The 21921-nt window shown below is 32.5% G+C and overlaps 1 protein-coding gene across 5 annotated transcripts in view; it reads left to right on the forward strand.

Annotated features, from left to right (window-relative positions):
- The window catches only part of ARL6 (ADP ribosylation factor like GTPase 6), a 42728-nt gene that overhangs the window by 9515 nt on the left and 11292 nt on the right, over nt 1–21921 (forward strand). For all 5 annotated transcript variants that reach the window (XM_033091583.1, XM_033091611.1, XM_033091602.1 and 2 more), the window contains exons 3-5: nt 3712–3773; nt 4189–4257; nt 8326–8420. In XM_033091583.1, coding sequence (XP_032947474.1) covers nt 3712–3773; nt 4189–4257; nt 8326–8420 — 226 coding nt within the window. The remainder of the gene's footprint in view (nt 1–3711; nt 3774–4188; nt 4258–8325; nt 8421–21921) is intronic.

Genomic DNA, 21921 nt, shown 5'->3' on the forward strand with positions numbered 1-21921 from the left:
CCCACTTGATCATGGTGTATGATCTTCTTAATGTATTGCTGAATTCTGTTCGCTAATATTTTGTTGAGGATTTTTGCATCTATGTTCATTAGAGATATCGGCCTGTAGTTTTCTTTTTTTGTGGTGTCTTTGTCTGATTTTGGGATCAGGGTGATAGTGGCTTCGTAAAAAGTGTTTGGGAGTCTTCCTTCCTTCTGGATTTTTTGGAAGAGCTTGAGGAGAATAGGTGATAATTCTTTTTTGAACGTTTTGTAAAATTCACCTGTAAAGCCATCTGGTCCAGGGCTTTTGTTTGTTGGGAGATCGTTGATTACTGATTCAATTTCCCTGGTGGTAATCAGTCTATTCAGGTTTTCTGTTTCTTCTTGAGTTAGCCTTGGAAGGTTGTACGCCTCTAGAAAATTGTCCATTTCTTCCAAATCGTCAAATTTGTTGGCATATAGTTGCTCATAGTAACTTCTTAAAACTTTTTGTATTTCTGCAGAGTCCGTTGTCACTTCTCTTTCATTTCTGATTTTATTAATTTGGGTCCTCGCTCTCTTTTTTTTAATGAGTCTGGCTAAAGGTTTGTCGATTTTGTTTATCTTCTCTAAGAACCAACTCTTGGATTCATTGATCTTTTGTATTGTTTTTCTGGTTTCTATTTCATTTATTTCTGCTCTGATCTTTATTATCTCCTTCCTTGTGCTCCCTTTGGGCTTATTTTGCTGTTCTTTTTCCAAATCCCTTAAGTGTGAAGATAAACTGTTGATTAGTGATGTTTCTTGTTTCTTTAGGTAGGCCTGCAAAGCTATGAATTTCCCTCTTAGGACTGCTTTCGCGGCATCCCATAGATTTTGGTCGTCGTGTTTTCATTTTCATTTGTCTCGAGATATCTTTTGATTTCTTCCTTGATCTCCTGCTTGACCCATTCATTATTTAGTAATAAGTTATTCAGCCTTCATAGTCTCTTATTCTTTTGTGCATAATATCAGTTTCTAGGTAGCTAGATACTTCCTGGACCCGAAATGGTTTTTAATATTAAGCTAAATATTAAGCTGTTTTGATTTTTAAATACTAAATATTTTAAATATTAAATATTTAATTTTAAAATATTAATTTAAATAATATTAAAAATATTATTTTATTTTTAAATATTAAGCTATTTTAATATTATTTATATATTGAGATTGCTGGTGTTTTCTAAACTGATGCAGAGAGAGAACGGGGACATTTTAACCTGATCACTCTTTTCAAGAATCTGGTCTTAGCTGTCATTTTCTTAGAGATGCATTCTAGAAACACGTTTCTGTTAAAATTCCCATTTTCCCTCCATTCCCCAACATAAATGCTCTCATTCTATTACATCATCCAGTTTTATATTCTTAGCGTTTAAAACAATCTGAAATTATCTTGCATATTCAGTTGGTAACTTGTTTATTAAATGTTTCTTCATTATAAATTTAAATTCTGTGAAAGCATAAATCTTATATTGTTCAACACTGAATCCCAAATACCTAGAATATTGTTTAATTCTATTAATTAAAATTTAATTAATTAATTAAAATTTAATTCTATTAATTAAAATTTAATTCTATTAATTAAAAATTAATATATTTTTGGACAAATGAACTGATCAGTGATTATTTTATTTTCATTTTTGATCAGGGAATGATTATTGATTAATTTTATCCCTATAAAGTAAAACAGGAAGTTAAAAGGGACCTTCTATGGAAATGAAGAGTTTGTGAAGAATCTGGATCATTGTGGGGAGGCTAGACAAATGTTTTAATTACAATTCAGTGAAGACAAAGCTACTGTTTTCTGCGATTTTTTTAAATCTTTAACTTTCTCACTTTTTTATTGTTGGTATGTTTTTTCTTAATAGTAATAGCTGATGATTTACTCACAAGATTGGCACATGAAAAACCCTTAGATTCAAAAGGGGGGTATTTGGGGACAATAAAAATTAGGAAACTCTTTATTCCAAAGTTTGTTGTGAGGCACAAATCCAAGTAGCAGGAAATAAATTCTGTCTAACATAAACAAAAAGAAAGATATTTTTGGAGGAATACTAGGCAGTTTATAAGATGGAAGGAAAAGCTGAATAAACAAACTTCAGAAAGGCAGAACGAGGGCTGCTCTGAGAATTCCTTTTCAGTAGCACATTACTATTAAGGTGACCAAGCTCCAGTGACTTTTCAGCTTCTGTCTTTCTATTTGAATTTTAAATTTCCAGAAGTAGACTAGCAATGTGAGTGCAATATGAGGCAACAATTTTCCCTCTACTCCTCCTGTTTTCATATAAAAGCAACAAGATGAACTGAAGGGGGATTTTTTTTAAAGTTATGCTTGTGGGAGTATAGAAGCTTGGGGACAAGAATAAACTCAGTGAGAATATAATTATAATAGCAAACATTCGGAGAGTATTACTGTGGACCAGACACTGTGTGGAGTATTTTGCACCATTAACTCATTTAATTCTAATGAAAACTTTATGAGTTAAGGATAATAATACAGTTCACATTTGAGAAAACTAAGGCTTAGAGAAGTTCAGTAACTTGTCTAAGGTAGCATATTAGCAATTTGCGGTAATTAGGAGTAATTAGGAGGCTGTTAGAGTAATTCAAAGCAAGAATTGATAAGGGCCTGATCTAAGTTAGTGAGACAGAACCAATAAAGCTTGGAGAATGGTTAAATAGAGAATGTTAAACAGGGAGGAATCAAGAATAACTCCTAGGCACCTGGATCAGAAAGTGGATGATTTTTATTCAAAAGGAAGAACACTTTTGATTGTGGAAGTGTAAGGAGATACCTTGTTAAGTACTCTGTATAAGGCATTTTACTTGCCTGTGGGATTTGTCAGCAGGTCTTCTGCTGTGCTCTTGCCCACTTGCAGTCTCTTCTCCACAAAGAATTCCCTTCCATATCCTTCAAGATCCTACCTCCCTTACTTCATTACATGCAGCTCTTTCCCTTACGCAGTATATTCTAGATATACAGGCCTTCTCAGGAGTGAGTTTCTTCCTGTCCTAGGGTCATTGCGCTGGCCAATTCCTTTGAGTAGAATGTTCTTTGCCAAGATCTTGTCATAGCTTTTCTTTTAATGATATTCACTCCTGGGTCAGATGTCACCTCCTCAGCGAAGCTTTTCCTGAGCACCCTTCTTCCATGCCTCATACCAGTTGCCTCCCACCCCCCAGTCAATTTTCATTGCACTCATCACTGCCCAAAATTGTGTTCATTTGTAACTTAGCTGTTTATTGCTGTTTACCTCCTCTAGATTATAAACTCCATTGAGAGCAGGGACCATGTACATTCACCATCTGCTCATGAGGAGAGTTCCCAGGGCCCATATAAGCCCAATAAATATGTGTTGAAAGATTAGAAAGTCTTATATGTGAACTCGGAGTGACTTCTGAAACCACTTTAAATCCATGATAACTTGCAGCAAGCCACAAAAAGTGAATTAATACAAACGTTACACAAATTCATAATTAGTAAACCTTAAACTTCTTTAAAGAATTTATAATCACTTCTCGGCCTTTTGGCTAAGATCGAGTGAAGAATTTACAGTGATTCCCATTGCATAAATTATAATTTTGTCAAATCCTGTCGTCTCCTTAGTGGCAGATTTTAAAACTGGTAAATCTGGATGCCTTTTTTTAACCTGAGGAAAAAAATTCGTCGTTGATAATTGCAAATTTCTATACTTTGTCTTTTCTCTTAAAGGCTCAATCTCAAGATATAGTTCCAACGATAGGATTCAGCATAGCGAAATTCAAATCATCCAGGTAATTCACTTTATTATATGTGACTAAGAAGTTGTGGGTGAAAATGATAATATTAGATCTACCTAGTCATTCCTCCTACGCTTAGAAAAAATAATTTGTTGTTTCAGAAACTCGTACAAAGTATGTTTATACCACTACCTCTGGATTATTTTTCAGAATTTAGAGGTTAGACAAACTGATAGTATCACTAGCAAAAACAAACCATCTTTTTTATATGTTGCTCATTGCAAAATCATATTTCAATAAATTTATTTTATGGTATTTGTACTTGAAAATTGGCCCAAGATGAATATTATATATTCAAGAATGGTTTCTTAGATTGAAAGCAATTTAAATTTTTAAGTGAAAGTTACGCGTTAAAGTCAGTAGCTTATAATGTAGTCACTTTTTTTTTTTTTTTTTTTTTTTTTTGTAGTTTGTCTTTTACAGTGTTTGACATGTCAGGTCAAGGAAGATACAGAAATCTCTGGGAACACTATTATAAGTAAGTATGTTTGTGAATTTTGGTTAACTGGATGGGTATATTTTAATAACAAATAGATTAGATAGTCAAATGATTACATGGGGTGGGTTGTAGTGTTCATTTTTCATATAATTTAAGCACATTTCCTAACTTTAAAAAAAAAGTGCAGTCATACTTTATATTATTTCTCAAATGCATGAAATCCTTCATAACCTTGAGCCTTTGCATGTGCTGTTCTGTTTTTAACACCCTGTTCTACCCTACTTCTCTGTAGTTTCAAATTAATATAATCATGCTTTAAGGACTAGCTCAAAAGTCACCTCCTCTTTGAAATTCACTGTTTTGCCCAGTTACTCTGTCACCAGTGTTCTCACAGTACTTTCATATCCCTGTAATCATACTTAATTATGTCTTAAAGTCATATAGCATAGCCGCCTCCCTAATGGGATTGGGAATTCCTCAAGAGCAGGGTTTATTGCTCATTCAGATTATTTCTTCAAGGCCAAGTAAATATTCATTGAATAAATTTAGTTAAAATAACAGTGCTGTCCAACAGCTGATCCATTTGTCCTACAAGCAATTCTAAACAAGATATTTTTCAGCATATGCAAATCAAGTGCTCACAAGTATGTTGGATCAACAACTGTCAAGTTAAGAATCCAAATGTCTTTGAAGGGCAGTATAACTCACTTTTGGAGTCTGAAACTTAAAAACAGTATCCCTTGACTAAATGCCCTTTTGTCCTTATGAACTCTTACCTTGAAATGGTATGCGATGACTGCCAGATCAGATTTTTATTTTGATTGATTAATTCTTTCCTGCTAATGTGGGAATGAACATTATATTTCTCAGATATGAACCAAGGAGATTCATTTCAGATATTCTTTTCAATGACTGCTTGAATAGATTGAAGCCCTATTTAAATCATACATGCACAGGTGACCTCTGAGGTAGAAGGAAAAGAGGGCTTCAGATCTGAGGGTCAGTTTGTAAAAGGAAAAGTGGCGTGTGTCTGATATCCTGCATTAAACTTTCTAGGAAATGTGAGTTGTTTTGTTTTTTAAGGAAACCTGAGTTTTCAGTATAGGATTTTTTAATTCCTGCTCCAATTAGTAAAAATTCATTTTAAAAAAAGAAAAAATATTTACTGTGAAGCATGGCCAGAGGAATGAGTCGCGGGCAACCAAAATTGGTCTATTACAATTTATTTGGTGTGTTTGAGCTGTGGGAGGTCAGGCTAGAAAAGACGATAATCTCCCCAAGCAAAAGAGGAGTATGGAATTTTATAGGAGGGGGTAAACAAGACTGTTCCCCCTTTAATGCTTCAGGGGGTTTTCGTTGACAAAGGGTTTCAGGGCATGACCAAGCCCTCCGTCTCCACACCCGGGTCCCAGGTCGCTGTCCGGGGACCTGACCTCCCAGGCCCGATGATCACACGCCCCTAGGAGATAAAGCAAGACAGGATCCAGACAAGATACCTTTTATGATAAGGTTTTTGCTCCTGGCCTAAATATGGCTTAACATTTACTTTCACTACTTTTATAAAAATAATGTTTATTTTAATTACGGGAAAAAATACATAGGAAAGAGTACTTCAAAAAAAGGAAACTTCCTGATTTTAACTCCTTTTTCTTCAAAATCTTTTTGGAAGAAATTACTGAATTCAGAAATATTACACATAAATTGTAGGTTGAATGGTGAGGAGTCTACAATAATAGTAAATTTACTTCTTGTAGCTCTATACTTTTATAATTATTAAAAAACAAGCTCATTTTAATCTATCAGACTGAAAGAGATTAAAAAGGTTAATTAAGTCTACTGTAGGGAAAAGAAGTCACTTTTAGTGGGAATGTTAATCATTTTCAGGATAATTTATCAATATCTGTTAAAATGAAAAATGTTTGTGCCCTTCAGCTATCGTTTTTGCTTTACGAAATGTATCCTATGACTAAAACTAGTCAGTCAGAGATATGCATAGAAAGATGTGTTGAGCGTTATTTATAGTGACATGTTTTTCACATTGCAATTATATAAAGAAAAATATTATTCTTAATAAAAATATGTGCTTAGTTTATATAGAAAGAAGAGAGTTGTTAGTGAAATATGCGCCAAGCCATTAATAGCATTTGTTTTGGAAATAATAAGATTATAAGGGAAGTTTACTTTGTCATTTATATGATTATGTAATGTTAATTATTATATAATTTCTGCATATTACTCTTACAACATAAAAAAGTTATAAAATATAAGGAGTGTACACTTTTTTAATGTTTAAAAAACACAGAAAAGAATATTTTAAAAGCTCCCCATAAATATCGCTCCTAATAAATTTACCATTGTTAATCATTTTGCTATGTTTCCTCTTTTTGGAAATATATAATATATACTTAACATAATTGCGAAAGGAGCCTTCTAAAATTATGTACAGTATATAGTTTTTATTCTACTTTTTCAGTTAGCATTCTATGATAAGGGTAAATCAGGAAAAAAATACAAAGAATATAACTTCAGTGACTGTCTAATATTTTTTCGTATGCCTGTGCCAAAATTTGCTTAATCATTTCTCTGTTTTTGGATATGAAGGCTTTTCTCAGTTTTTGAAGATTATAAACAATCCTTCAATTAACATCTTGCTGCATAAATCTTTGTCACAGTTCATGTTTCCTTAGAATAAATACCAGAAATAAAATTACTGTCTCAAAGTGATTGATTGTACAACATTTTAAAGCTGTTGATAGATATTTCCAATTGTACCAGTCTCTATATCCACTAGGAATTTATGATTGTGATAATCTGCATTCATTTTTTTTAAATGATAGGAGAAAATGGTATTTAAAAAGTTGTTTTACTTTTATACTTATGTGATTACTAATGACATTGAACTCTAAAATCTTAATTTATGACTGCAATAAGTGATTCACAAAAAAGTATAAATGTCCAGTAAATATATGAAAAAATAGTGAACTTCACTATTAATTAATGAAAGCAATTAACGAAATACAAAGTAAAATTATATTTTGTTAGAATGGCATAAATTGAAAAGAAAGAAAAGAGCTATGCTGACGAGTGGGTAGGAAAAATGCTGGTGGTAGTATAAATTGATACAACATTTCTGGAGGACAATTTATCAATGTTTATCTAAATTTCAAATTTTATATGTATTCCTAGAAATTTTATTCATAAGAACAAATGATAAAGTTTCAAGAACTTTTAGAAATGTATTTAGGACGTTGTTTATCTTGAAGTTTTACATACTAATGAAAATTAGAAATAACCTATAAGTCCAACAATTGAAGTTTGACACAGCCTTTGATGACACATCCATGCAGTGGAATACTTTATAACCATTAAAAAGAAAGTGTGCAGAGACAATCAGTGATTTTTGAAGTACCCCTGCGATCTATAAGTGAATCCTTAAACTAGTTCAGTGGCTGGCTATCAGCTTTAAAAAATCAAATGGAATAAAATAAAAGCTATTTGTATTGTTTTGTATTGTTTCAGGGGATTTATTTCAAATATATACTTATGTGTCTGTTTTATCTTAACAGAAAAATGTATGTCTCACTATGGTTATGTTAAAAATATTTGAGAAACTAGTGTGGAGCTTTAATGTTTCATATAAAAGTACTTCAAGCTATACTGCAAAAAAATATCAAGGAAATGTACATATATATCAGAAAGGCAGGGTATAAAACAAGATTCCATTCATACAGGTATAGATATTCATATGTGACTACACAAAGAAAATGTCCAAATTGATTTACATGAAAACATTAATAATGATTATATCTGTGTAACAGGGTTATGTTTTAACTTGCAATTTTTTGTAAATTATGAAACAAGTTGTTACATTTACCCTACGGGTATTATCATCTAAGTAAAAAGAAATTATTTGACATGAAATATCACTAATGGTTAATGTATTAATCACTCATGAACTAATAAGAAACAGCACCAAAGCCTATAATGATAAATGGACATAGGACTTGAAGAGGTAATACACAGATTAGGATATACAATTGAATAGTAAACATAGAAAATTGTGTAAGTTTATCTTTAATTTTTCTCGTTCTTTCTATTATTATACAGAGAAGGACAAGCCATTATTTTTGTCATTGATAGTAGTGATAAATTAAGAATGGTTGTGGCCAAAGAAGAACTTGATACTCTTCTCAATCATCCAGGTACATGTGTGTGTCTGTCAGTCCATGGTGACTATGCTTGGGGATCTGTTTGCATATGGTGCTTTGTTCTTTGATGTCAACAAAAAGTGGTGCTTTCACTGTGTAATTATCTTTTATTTAACATTTTTTAATTAGAAAACATTTGTTATGCAGAACTCATAATATCTTTACTTATCGCACCATATATTTTTTAAATTGCAAAGCTTTTTGCAGTGTTTTCCAGATCTGTGATGTTTATTTTTCCCCAAAATAAAAATGCCCTTTTTTCTGGTTGCATAAATAATGTGTCAATAGCCAAAAATGCAGACAGAAAAAAAGAATAAGGAAGAAAGTAGAAATCCATATATTTCACACTCATTAAAATGATTTTGGTTATCATCTTTTCATGCGCGTATGTGTGTATGTATGTATAATCATAGCATTTCTTATATACGTATTGTGGGAATTCTTTTAAAAATATCTTTTCTCCTTTAAACTCCCAACTGCCAGACCCCCCCCTTTCAAGATACCACTATTAACAATTTGGTATTTTTTGTGTGATACCTTTATATATCCATATACGTATCTATAACTACTATCTATATTACACACACACACACACACACACTTTTGCGTCATACCTTTATATATCCATATACATACCTATATCTACTATCTATATTACACCCACGCGTGCGCACAGGCACACATGCACCAAAGGTATATATAGGGTGGGGGCTATGAGGACTGTCATTGTTATTTGCTAAAATAGGATTATATTCTATATTTCTGCACCTCCCTAACCTCAAATAACACTACATGATGGAAATCCTTTCAAGTCAGATTGTGTATATGTAATTATTCTTTTTAATGGTGCCTAATATGCCATTCTATGAGTGTATCACGGTGTATTCACCTATTAGTGGATATTCTTCTTCTTTTTTTCCCACACTACAAACAATGCTCCAGTATCTATTGTGTAACTCTGCATTTCTTGCCTTACTCATGTCTGAGAAAAGATTTTAAGTGGTCTTTGTGCTAGAACTTTTAGAAAAGCATGGTGATTTAAAAGAAATGTGGATTTGTTAGAAATGGAGCAAGAATAGTGTGGGTCTTTATAACAGTTCTTGCTATTTAACCACAATATTTTAGGTATTTTTATTAGAAAACCTCAAGCTTATTCAAATATTTTGGGGGGGAAATTACCCAGCTTGTGCTTTTTATGTGACTTTTTCACTTAAAAAAAAAGTATTGGTCTTTTATCTGCTTTGGGAATGCATTTTTTAATATGCATTCCCTTTGTGTTAATCTTTCCACTTTCTCCTCAAAAATTTGTTGTAATGTTGACCAATAAAATGAAATCATTCTTACAAAATCTGCTTCAAATATAATGGGAACCTTGATTTTTTCAAGAGAAGCTTTGTCTGTGTATCTTTATGTACTGATGCATTTATTGTATGGGATAGATTCCCAAAGGAGGGATTTCTCAGATGAAGTGTATGTGAACTTTTTATTGAAGTATAAGTGGTATACAGTGAAATGCTCAGATCTTAAGTATAGATAGTTCAGTAATTTTGACAAATGAATACACTCATGTGACTACACTCCCTATCAAGAAACAGAACATTTTCATCACCCCAAAAAGTTCTCTCATGCCCCTTCCCAATCAATACCCACACCTGATGCCAAAGGAACTACTAATCTGATTTCTGTTACCAGATTATTTTTACCTATTCTGCAATTTCATACGGGGGGAGGAGTACATATAATTTTGTGCATAGGTTTTTTTTCATTCAGCATAATGTTTTTGGGAGTCACTCATGATGTTTCATGTATCACTTGTTTATCCCATTTTACTGCTTTGTAATATTTTATCATGTGAATATACCACAGTGTATTTATCCACTCTCCTTCTATCAGTTGACATCTGAGCTGTTTTTACTTTAGGGCTATTATGAATAAACCTGCTATGAACATTTTTGTAAAAGGCTTTTTGTAGACATATGTTTTTATTTCTCTTGGATAAATTCCTAGTAACGGTAATGCTGGGTCATAGGGTAGATGTATGGATAATATTTTAAGAAACTACCAGATAATTTTTCAATGAAGTTAATACTATCTTGCATTTCAATAGCAATGTATAAGAGCTTCAGTTGTTCCACATCCTCTTCAATGAATGATGTTAAGGTTCTTTCATTTCAATCTTTCTCCTGAATGTATAGTAGGATCTAATTGTACTTTTAATTTGCATTTTCCTGATGACTAATAATGTTGAGCACTTTTTCTTGTTCTATTGGCCAATCTTATACATTCTCTTAAAGAATGTCGTTTTAAATCTTTTGTCCATTTGTTTAATTAGATTGTTTGTCTTCTTCTTATTGATATATAAGATTTCTTTATATATTCTAGATTTAAAGGCTGTCAAATATATGTGTTTTAAAGGTATTTTTTCAGTCCGTGACTTCCTTTTTATTTTCTTCACAGTACCTTTTAATGAATAGATGTATCCAGTTTTTATGAAGTCTAATTTATCATTTTTATATATATACATTTTTCTGTGTACTCTCTAAGAAATCTTTGCCTGTCCTAAGATTGCTCAGATATTCTATGTTTTCTTATAATAGCTTTATAGTTTTAGCTTTTATATTTAGGTCTGGGATCCATCTTGAATTAATTTTTGTGCTTTTTTTTTTATACACATACCCAGTTGTCTCAGAATCCATTTGTTGAAAAAATTTCCTTTTCCACTGAATTACTTGTCAAAATCACTTAACTTTCGACCTTTATCAAATATCATTTGACTGTATATAGGTAGATCTATTTCTGGACTTTGTTCTGTTCCATTGAACTCTTTATGTCATTTCACACTATTTTGATTATTATAGATGTATAATAAATCTTGAAATCAGATAAGATAAATTTTCCAACCCTGGTCTGCTTTTGAAAAATTATTTTGGTAGTTCTAGGTCTTCCATACTTTTAAATAATTTTTAAATCAGCATGTTAATTTGTAAAGAAAACCCTGCTGAGGTTTTATTTTTATTGCATTTGGGGATAATTGACATTTAACGTTAGACTTAACATTGAATGTTTCAGCCCATGAGCATGGTATGTCATCTCATTTATTCATGCTTTTCCAAATTTAAGTTATCTTTCACAGATTTCTATGTAAAAGTCTTACACATCTTTCATTCAATTTATATTTTTTATATTTTGGAAGCTATTGTAAGTGGTACATTTTGTTTCATATTTTAATGGTTCATTGCTAGTTTGTAAAAATATCAACTTTGTATTCTAGGATATTGTTAAATTTATTCACTCGAATCATTTTTCTGTAGATTTCTTAGAATTTTCTGTGTATAAAATCATGTCTTCTACAACAACAACAAAAAACATTCTGCTTCTTTTTAGTTTTTATGTTTTTATTCTTTTTCTTGTTTTATTGCATTGGCTAGGACCTCCAGTACAGTGTTGAATAGAAGTGGTAAGTCTTGTTGTATTCCCATATTTTTTTGTTGCTGTTGAAATATAATTGACATGTAACATTATATTCGTTTCTTTATATATTCTAGATATAAAGCCTCTGTGACATATATGTGTTTTAAAGATTTTTTTATGTGTATAACATAATGATTTGATATTTGTATATACTGTGACATTAGTACCACAATAAGTCTAGTTAACATTCGTCACCATGCATAGTTACAAAATTTATTTATTTATTTATTTATTTATTTATTTATTTATTTATTTATTTATTTTTGCATGTGATGAGAACTACTCTCTAAGATCTATCTCTTAGCGACTTTCAAATATGCAATACACTATTATTAACTATAGTCACCATGCTGTAAATTACATCCCAGGACTTAATTTATTTTATAACTGGAAGATTGTACCTTCCCACTTTGCCCACTTCTTACCCCCTGCCTCTGGCAACCACCAATCTTTTACCTGTATCTATGAGCTTGTTTTTTGTTTGTTTTTTTTTAGATTTGACAAATAAGTGAGAGCATATGGTGTTTGTCTTTCTCTACCTAACTTATTTCACTTAGCATAATGCCCTCAAGGCCCATCCATGTTGTCACAAATGACAGGATTGTATTTTCTGTTTTATGACTGAATAATACTCCATTGTATATATCTGTGTGCCACATTTTCTTTATCCATTAGTCCATCCATCAGTGGATACTTAGGTTGTTTCCATATCTTATTGCCATTCTTTACATTTAATATTTTACCATTAAGAATAATGTTAATTGTAGGGTTTTTCTATACATCTTTATTAGGTTAAGGAAATTTTTTATATTCCTAATTTTTTGGAAGCTTCCATCATAAACTAATGTTACATTTTCCCAGATTCTTTTTCTACATCTTAAAATGATAATGCAATTTACATTATTAATTTCCATGTATAAAACTAATCTTACATTCCTGGATTAAACCTCATTTGAATATTAATTTTTATGTATATTATTGAATTGGATTGCTAAAATTTTGTTAAAGATTTTTGGTTTTGTGCTCATGTGGGTTTTGGTTTTTGGTTTTTGGGTTTTTTTTCAATTAAATTTACTGGCGTGACATTGGTTAATAAGATTATATAAATTTCAAGTGTACAGTTCTATAATACATCATCTGTATACTGCATTGTGTGCTCATCACTCAAAGTCTAGTCTTCTGTCATCACTATAGATTTGACCTCTTCAACTGCTCCCTACCCCCTTTCCCTCTGGTAACCACCATACTGTTGTCTGTGTCTATGATTTTTTTGTGTGTTCTTTATTCATTTGTTCCTTTCTGTTTTATATCATTCATATGACTGAAATCATACGGTTGTCCTTTTCCATCTGACTTATTTCACTTAGCATAATACTCTCAAGATGCATCCATGATGTCGCAAATGGCAGTATTTCAGCTTTTCTTATGGCTAAGTAATATTCCACTGTGTGTATGTACCACATCTTTATCCATTCATCCATTAAAGGACACTTAAGTTGTTTCCATGTCTTGGCTACTATGAATAATGCAGCAATGAACATAGGCGTACATATATCTTTATAAATAAATGTTTTCAAATTTTTCAGGTGCATACCCAGCAGAGGGACTGCTAGGTCATATGGTAGCTATATTCTTAATTTTTTGAGGAACCTCCATACTGTTTTCCATAATAGCTATACCAATTTATATTCCCACCAGCAGTGTATGAGGGTTCTTTTTTCTCTGCATCCTCTCCAACACTGTTATTTCTTGTCTTTTTGATAATAACCATCACAACAGGTATGAAATGGTATCTCATTGTGGTTTTGATTTGCATTTCCGTAATAGCTAGTGAGGTTGAACTTCTTTTCATGTATCTTTTGGCCATTTATTTGTCTTCTTGGGAAAAGTGTTCAGTCTTCTGCCTATTTTTAATTAAATTACTTGTTTTTGTTGTTGTTTTCGAGTTCTTTATATTTTTTGGATCATAGCCCATTATCAGAGGTATTGTTCTCCCATTGGGTTGATGCCTTTTTGTTTTGTCGATGGTTTCTTTGGCTGTGCAGAAACGCAGAAGCTTTTTAGTTTGATATGGTCCTGTTCATTTATTTTTGCTTTTACTTCCCTTGCCTTTGGAAACAAATTCATAAAATCCTCTCTGAGACCAGCGTCCATGAGTTTAGACCTATGTTTTCTTCTATGTATTTTATTGTTTCTTATGTGTAGATCTTTGTGCCATTTTGAGTTAATTTTTGTGATTGGTATCAAATAGCAGTCTAGTCATTCTTTTTCATGTAGCTTTCCAAATTTCCCTGCTCCATTTATTAAAAAGGTTTTCTTTTCTCTATTGTATGCTTTTGTCTTCTTTATTGAAAATTAGTTGCCCATATACATGTAGATTTATTTCTGGGCTCTCAGTTCTGTTCCATTGGTCTCTGTGTTTGTATTTCTGGCAATACGATACTTTTTTGATTATTGTAGCTATGTAGTATAATTTGAAGTCAGGGAGTGTAATGCCTCTAGGTTTGTTCCTTTTTCTCAAGATTGCTTTGGTTATTTGGGATTTTTTGTAGTTTCATACAAATTTGATGATTTTTTTGGGTCTATTTCATTGAAAAATGCCATTGGGATTTTTATGGGGATTGTATTAAATCTGTCTATTGCTTTGGGTAATATGGTTATTTTAACTATGTTGGTTTTTCTAACCCGTGAACACAGAATATCTTTCCTTTTTTTTTTTTATCTTCTTCAATTTCTTTCAGTAATTTATTGTAGTTTTCAGTGTATAGGTCCGTTACATCCTTTAAGTTTATTCCTAGGTATTCTTTTTATTGCAATTGCAAATGAAATTGTTTTTTCATTTCTTTTTCTAAAATTCCTTTGTTAATATATAGAAGCATAGTGGATTTTCTACATTGACTTTGTATTCTGCAACTTTACTGCATTTTTTAATTATTCTAATAGCTTTTTGGTGGAGTCTTTAAGGTTTTCTATATAAAGAATCATGTCATCTGCAAAAAGTGACAGATTAACGTCTTCATTCCCAATTTGGATGCCTTTTATTTCTTTCTCTTGCCTGATTGCTCTGCCTAGGACTTCCAATTCTGTGTTGAATAACAGTAGTGAGAGTGGTCATGCTTGTCCTGTTCCTGATCTTAGAGAAAAAGCTTTCAGTTTTTCACCATTGAGTATATTAGCTGAGGATTTATCATCTGTGGCCTTTACTATGTTGAGGTACTTTCCTTCTCTACCCATTTTATTGAGTGTTTTAATCATAAATGGATGTTGTATCTTGTGAAATGCTTTTTCTGCATTATTGATATGATCATATGATTTTTATTTTTTATTTTATTAATGTAGTGTGTCATGTAAATCTATTTGCATATGTTGAACCATCCTTGCGCTCCTGGAATGAACCCCACTTGGTTGTGATATATAATTTTTTTTAATGTATTGTATTTGATTTGCTAATATTTGGTTTAGGATTTTTGCATCTGTATTCATCCGAGATACTGGTCTGTAATTTTCTTTTTTTGTGTGTCATCCTTGCCAGGTTTTGGTATCAGGGTAATGTCTTCATAAAACAAGTTAGGAACTATTGCCTTTTCTTCAATTTTTTGGAAGAATTTGAGAAGGGTAGATAGATATTAAATCTTCTTGGAATGTTAGGTAGAATTCACTAGTGAAGTATTCTCATCCTGGACTTTTATTTTTGAGGAAGTTTTTGATGACTGTTTCAATTTCTGTCCTATTGATCATTCTATTTATATTTTCCAGTTCTAAATGATTCAGTATTGAAAGGTTATATATTTCTAAGAACTTGTCCATTTCTTCTAGGTTATCAAATTTGGTGGCATGTAGTCTTTCATAGTATTCTTGTATTTCTTTCTATTTCTGTGGTATCCATTGTAACTTCTCTTTTATTTCTGATTTTGTTTATTTAAGTCATTTTTTTCCTTTAGTGAGTCTAGCCAAAGGTTCAGTTTTATTAATCTTTTCAAAGAACCAGCTTTTTGTTGCATTAACTTTTTCTACTGTCTTTTTGTTCTCTATTTCATCTAATTCTGCTCTAATTTTTATTATTTTGTTCCTTCTACTGACTTTGGGCTTTGTTATTTTTCTAGTTTTTTTAAGGTGAAATGTTAGGTTGTTTATTTGAGATTTTTCTTGTTTCTTTAGGTAAGCCTATAATGATCTAAACTTCCCTCTTATTACCGCTTTTGCTCTATCCCAAAAATTTTGGTATGTTGTATTGTCACTCTCATTTGTCTCTGTGTATCTTTTGAGCTCTTCTTTTATTTCTTTGACGCATTTATTGTTTTGTAGATTGTTGTTTATCATCCACATGTTTGTGGGTTTTCCGCTTTCTTTTGTCAGTTGATTTCCAATTTCAAGCACTGTGGTTGGAGAATACGCTTGGTATGATTTCAGTCTTCTTAAATTTCTTGAGGCTAGTTTTGTGTCCCAACATTGGTCTATCCTTGACAATGTTCCATGTGCACTAGAGAAGAATGTGTATTATGGTGTTCTGAGATGGAAAGCTCTGTAAATATCAATTATGTCTGTGTGGTCAGTCTAATGTGTCATTTAAGGCCAATATTTATTTCCCTTTTGATTTTCTATTTGGATGATCTAACCACAGCTGTTAATGGAGTATTTAGGTCCCCTACTATAATTGTGTTTTTGTCGGTGTCTCCCTTTAGTGCTGTTAGTAGTTGCTTTATATATTTTGTTACTCCCATGTTGAGTGCATTTATATTAATAAGTGTTATGTTTTCCTAATGTATTATCCTCTTTATCATTATAAAATGTCCTTCTTTGTTTCTTGTTACCTTTTTTATCTTGAAATCTATTTTATCAGATATAAGTATAGCTACACTGCTTTCCTCTGGATGATGTTTGCTTGGAGTATCATTTTCCACCCCTTCATTTTGAGTCTATGCTTGTCCTTGAAGCTGAGATCTGTCTCCTGAAGACAGCGTATAGTTGAGTTTTGTTTTTTTGGTCCAACCTGCTAATCTCTCTGACTTTTAATTGGTGAGTTCAGTCCATTTAAATTTAGGGTGATTATTGATATATGATGATTTCCCATAGCCATTTTATTTCTTGTCTTCTGGTAACTCTGCATCTCCATTCTTTTCCCTTGTCTTTCTGTCTGTTATTTTTATCAGGTGGTATTTTATGATTTTTACCTCCATTTCCTCTTTCTTTATGTTACGTATCTCAGTTCTATATTTTTTTGGAGTGGTTACCATTAAGTTTATGTAAAAGAAATTTCATATATATAATCGTCTTTTTTCTTCAGCATGCATCTTATCTCCATTCCCCTTTGCAAATTCAGACCTTTACCCCTCCCTTTCATGTTTTTGTTGTCACAGATTATCCTTTTGTATACTGTGAGGCCATTTCCACATTGTCTTTTTTTAAATTTTTTACCTCCTTTAACCTTTACGTTGTATTTAAGTGTTTGATACCCTATTCTGAACAAGGATTGCAATTTCCTGCTTGTGCGTGTCTGTTAGTCGTCTTGCTCATATTTTTATTTTCTTTTGGATTTTTGTTTCAGGTAGAAGAATACCCTTCAGTATTTCCTGTAACGCAGGTCTTGTGGTGGCAAATTCCCTCATCTTTTGTATGTGAAAAAGTCTTTATTTCTCCTTTATATCTAAAGGATAACTGCTGGATATATTATTTTTGGCTGATGATTTCTCTCTCTCAATAATTTGAATATTTGATTTCACTCTCTCTTAGCTTGTAGTTTCTGATGAAAAACCTGATGATAATCTAATGGCATTTCCTTTATAGGTCACTGTCTTCTGTTCCCTAACTGCCTGGAGAATTCTTCCTTTGTCATTAATTTTTGACAGTTTTAATGTAATTTTCCTTGGAGAAGACCTTTTTGAATTGAGATAATTATGTGTCCTGTTAGGTTCTTGGATTTGAGGATTCAGTTCTTTCCATACTTTTGGGAAGTTCTCATTATTTGTTTGAATAGCCTCTCTGTTCCCTTCTCTTACTCTTCTCTTTCTAATATACCCATTATGCTTATATTGCTCTTTCTAATGTGTCAGATAGTCTCGTCGAGTTCTTTTTTTTTCTTTTCCCCTCTCTATTCTCTCTCTTTGTCCACCTGAGTCATTTCGAAATTTTTATCTTCTATGTCACTAATTCCTTCCTCCATCTGGTCAGCTCTATTTCCTCTCTCAATAATTCATTCTTCATCTCTTTTGTTGAGTTCTTCAGCTTCAGAATTTCTGTTTGGTTCTTTTTTTATACCATGTTTCCCCAAAAATAAGACCTACCCGGGCAATCAGCTCTAATGCGTCTTTTGGAGCAAAAATTAATATAAGACCAGTCTTATTATACTATAATATAAAACTGGGAATAATATAATATAATATAATGTAATTAATATAATGTAATATAATAATATAAGATGGGGTCTTATATTAAAAAGTTAATATAAGACCCGCTCTTATTTTACTATAAGACTGGGTCTTTATAATATAATATAATAAGACAATATAATACTGGGTCTTATATTAATTTTTGCTCCAAAAGACGCATTACAGCTGATTGTCCGGCTAGGTCTTGTTTTCGGGAAAACACGGTGGTTTCAGTGCCTTTGTTGAAGAACTCTTTTTGTTCATTGATTGTATTTCTGAGTTTGTTGCATTGCCTTTGTGAGTTTTTTTGTGTCTTGTTGAGTTTTTTTTCAGACTTGCAATCTTGAATTCTCTGTCATTTAAATCACATTCTTCCATGTGTTTTTTTCCTGGAGATTTTTTTTATTTTCAATATGAGTTATTTTGTTATTTTGGTTATTCATTGTGTTTGATGGATTAATTCTCTGGGCATTTGTGGGAATTAAAACTTTTTTAAGAGTTTGACACTTCATCGTTAATCAGGTTGATAAATACAGTTGTTTTTTTTGTTTTCCAGAAGGTGGCGCTGAAGCATAATTTTTATTTTGTTTTACCTGCACTGCTAGGGTTTGGGGGATCTCTGTTGGGCAGTGTCGCCTTGTCTGTGGTAAAGCCTCCATATTCCCCAAGGAGGTAGGCGTCCCCTTTGCGACCTGGTCACCTCAGTATCGGGGCACCACTCTCATGGATTGAAAGTGGTGAGCTGTGGGTCTCCTGTGTATTCCGCCTTCCGATAGCCAGAATCTGCCAGCAGGGCTGCTCTCAGTTGACCCAGCTGCCTTTACCAGGCTGTGCAGCAGTGGGGGGGGGGGGGGGGGGGGATGGGGGGGAGGGGAGGTAGCGATTTTGCATGTCTGTGCTTCTGCTACTCCTCGTGGGTTTAGCCACAGCAAGTACAGACCACTTAGCTTGTAAAGTTTTTTTCGCAACCCTTTAGCTATCTGCCAAGTGAGGATTTTACTGCCAGGTGGGCCACAGGGGATTGAGTGGTTCCCACATCTGCAGAGTCCTTTGTCCTGCAACTTTTTTTCACCATTTCTCTGACCCTGACCTGGGCCAAGCCTCAATGTGTGCTAGCCACCCAGACCTGATTGTTGTCTCTGCCCGTCAGGTCTGGTGTGCCCAGTGGGGGCTGCACCCGAAACCTTCACTGCTGTCTGGAGTGCTAGGGCGGCAGCGAGCCCAGGCTGCTGCTGCACACGGCTTGTGTCTCTGTTCTTCCCGGCTTCCTGTCTGCTGGTTGTTCAGATTAGCCCACCTTCAGCTCTCGCAATGCCCAATGTCTCAGGTGTCTGTGTGTGTTCAGCAGGGAATCCTTTGCTGAATTATAGTTGTGTATCTTGTTGTAACTTCAGGAGGAGAGACTGGAGGTCCTCTCATTCTTCTGTGCTGCTAATGTCACCAGTTTTTGGTTTTCCATTTTCTTATAATATCCTCATCCGATTTACTTATACTGTCCTCATCAGGGTTATACAGGCCTCATAAAATGAGTTGCAGAGTGTATACTTTTTTTCACTTTTCTCTTTTTGGATTTGTGTAGAATTGGTATTATTTCTTCCTTAAATGTTAGGTAAAATATACCAGTGAAGCCGTCTGGGTCAGGATTTTGTGTCTATTGGGGTGAGTGGAGGCTTGACTTAGGAATGCTAATCCTTAAATGATACAAGGTTATTCAAGTTATATATTTCTTCTTAGGTCACTTTTGGTAATTTGTGACTAAATTTATTAATGTATCTAAGTTGTCAAATTTATTGGCATAACACTGGTTATAACATTCTCTCCTTATATTTTTAATGTCTCCAAGATCTATCTGATATAACTTTTTATTCCTGATGTTGGTAATTTGTTTCCTTCCTTTCTTGCTCAATCTTTTAAAGAGTTTATTGGTTTTATTAATTTTTTAAGAACTTCTGACTTTGTTAATTTCCTCTTTCGTCATTACTTTCTGCTCTTGATTTATTATGAACTGTCTCTACTTCCATAGTATTTCATTATCTCTTTTTCAGATGGAAGTGGAAATCATTAATTTTATATCTTTTCTGATATAAGCATTTAAAGCAATACATATTCTCTAAGGATTTAGCTACATGTCACAAATTTCAATAATTTCATTTTCTTTATTATGTGATTCAAAGTATTTTCTAACTTGCTAATTCCTCTTTAACCCTTGGATTCTTTTGTAGTATATTATTTAATTTCCAAAGTGCTTAGGAATTTTGTAGGTATCTTTTTGTTATTGGTTTGTAGTTTTATTCCATTTGATCAAAGAACATATTCTGTATGATTTCATCCTTCGAAATATATGGCCCAGCATATGTATGATCTAGCTTGGTGAATGCTCCGTCTGCAATTGCATAGAATGTGTATTTTGCTGTTGTTGGGTGAAGAATTCTGTAAATGATAGTTGATAGTGTTCTCATCTTCCACATTCTTACTGATTTTTTGTCTATTTGTTCTGTCAGTTTCTGAGAGAGGAGTGAAGTATGCACCTATGATTGTGGATTTGTTTGTATTTCTCGTTAATACTGTCAAATTTTGCTTTATGTAATTTGAAGCTTGTTTATTAAATACACACACACTTAAAATTGTTTTATCTTCTTGATTGATTGACCCTTTTATAATTTTTAATGCCTTTCTTTTTCTTTAATAATTTAAAGAAATTCATTTTAATGCTATTTCATTTTTAATGCTACTTTGTCTGATAGTAGTGTAGGCATGCCAACTTTCTTACACTTACATGTAGCATAGTATGTTTTGCCATCCTTTCACTTTCATCTTGTTAGTGTGTTCAAAGTGTTTCTTGTAAACATCAAATAGTTGTATGTTGCTTTTTTATCTATTCTGACACTCTCTGCTCCAGGATAAATTCCAACTGGGCTAAATATTTAAATATAAAAATTATACTATTACAGCAGTAGAAGGAAGTTTGGGGAATTTTAAAAAATAATTTTGGGCTAAGAGGAAGCTTTTCTAACTATAACAAAAACCCAGAATCTTAAAAAAAAATCAGTGACTATGACTACATAAAAAGTTTTGAATTGCAGAACAGACCATGAGCACACAAAGGCAAATGACAAGCAAGGGAGACTATTTATCATTCGTATCATATATAGCTGCAAGACCTATTTCCTTACTAGTTAATTTACTCTTACAAATCATTACGAAAATAAAAACTTAATAGAAAAAAATGGCAAGTGATATGCCAAGATAGTTCATAAATAAAGGAATTATAAACATCTTTTGAATACATAGAAATTCTGATTCTTAACTTTTCTCAAAACAATGTAAGTAAACATTATGATAGTACTTTTTACCTATCAGTGGAAACACTCGTTCTTATACATTGTTGTTTAAGGGTGAATTGACACAATTTTTAAGGGAAGGCTATTTATAATCAATATCAATCAGAATAGCAATTTATATATCTTTTGACCCTGTAATTCTACTTCTCAAATTTACTCGGCAGACGTACTGGCCAATTTACAAAATTTACTTTGTACAAGCTTATTCATTACAGCATTGTTTATAGTTGTAAATATTGGCAGCAACACACATATATCTCAGTTGAGTCCTGGTTAAATAAATTATAGGATATAGTACTAAAAGAGTATTTCACAATG

The sequence above is a fragment of the Rhinolophus ferrumequinum genome, chromosome 2, assembly GCF_004115265.2.
Source record: "Rhinolophus ferrumequinum isolate MPI-CBG mRhiFer1 chromosome 2, mRhiFer1_v1.p, whole genome shotgun sequence".
Classification (NCBI taxonomy): Eukaryota; Metazoa; Chordata; class Mammalia; order Chiroptera; family Rhinolophidae; genus Rhinolophus; species Rhinolophus ferrumequinum.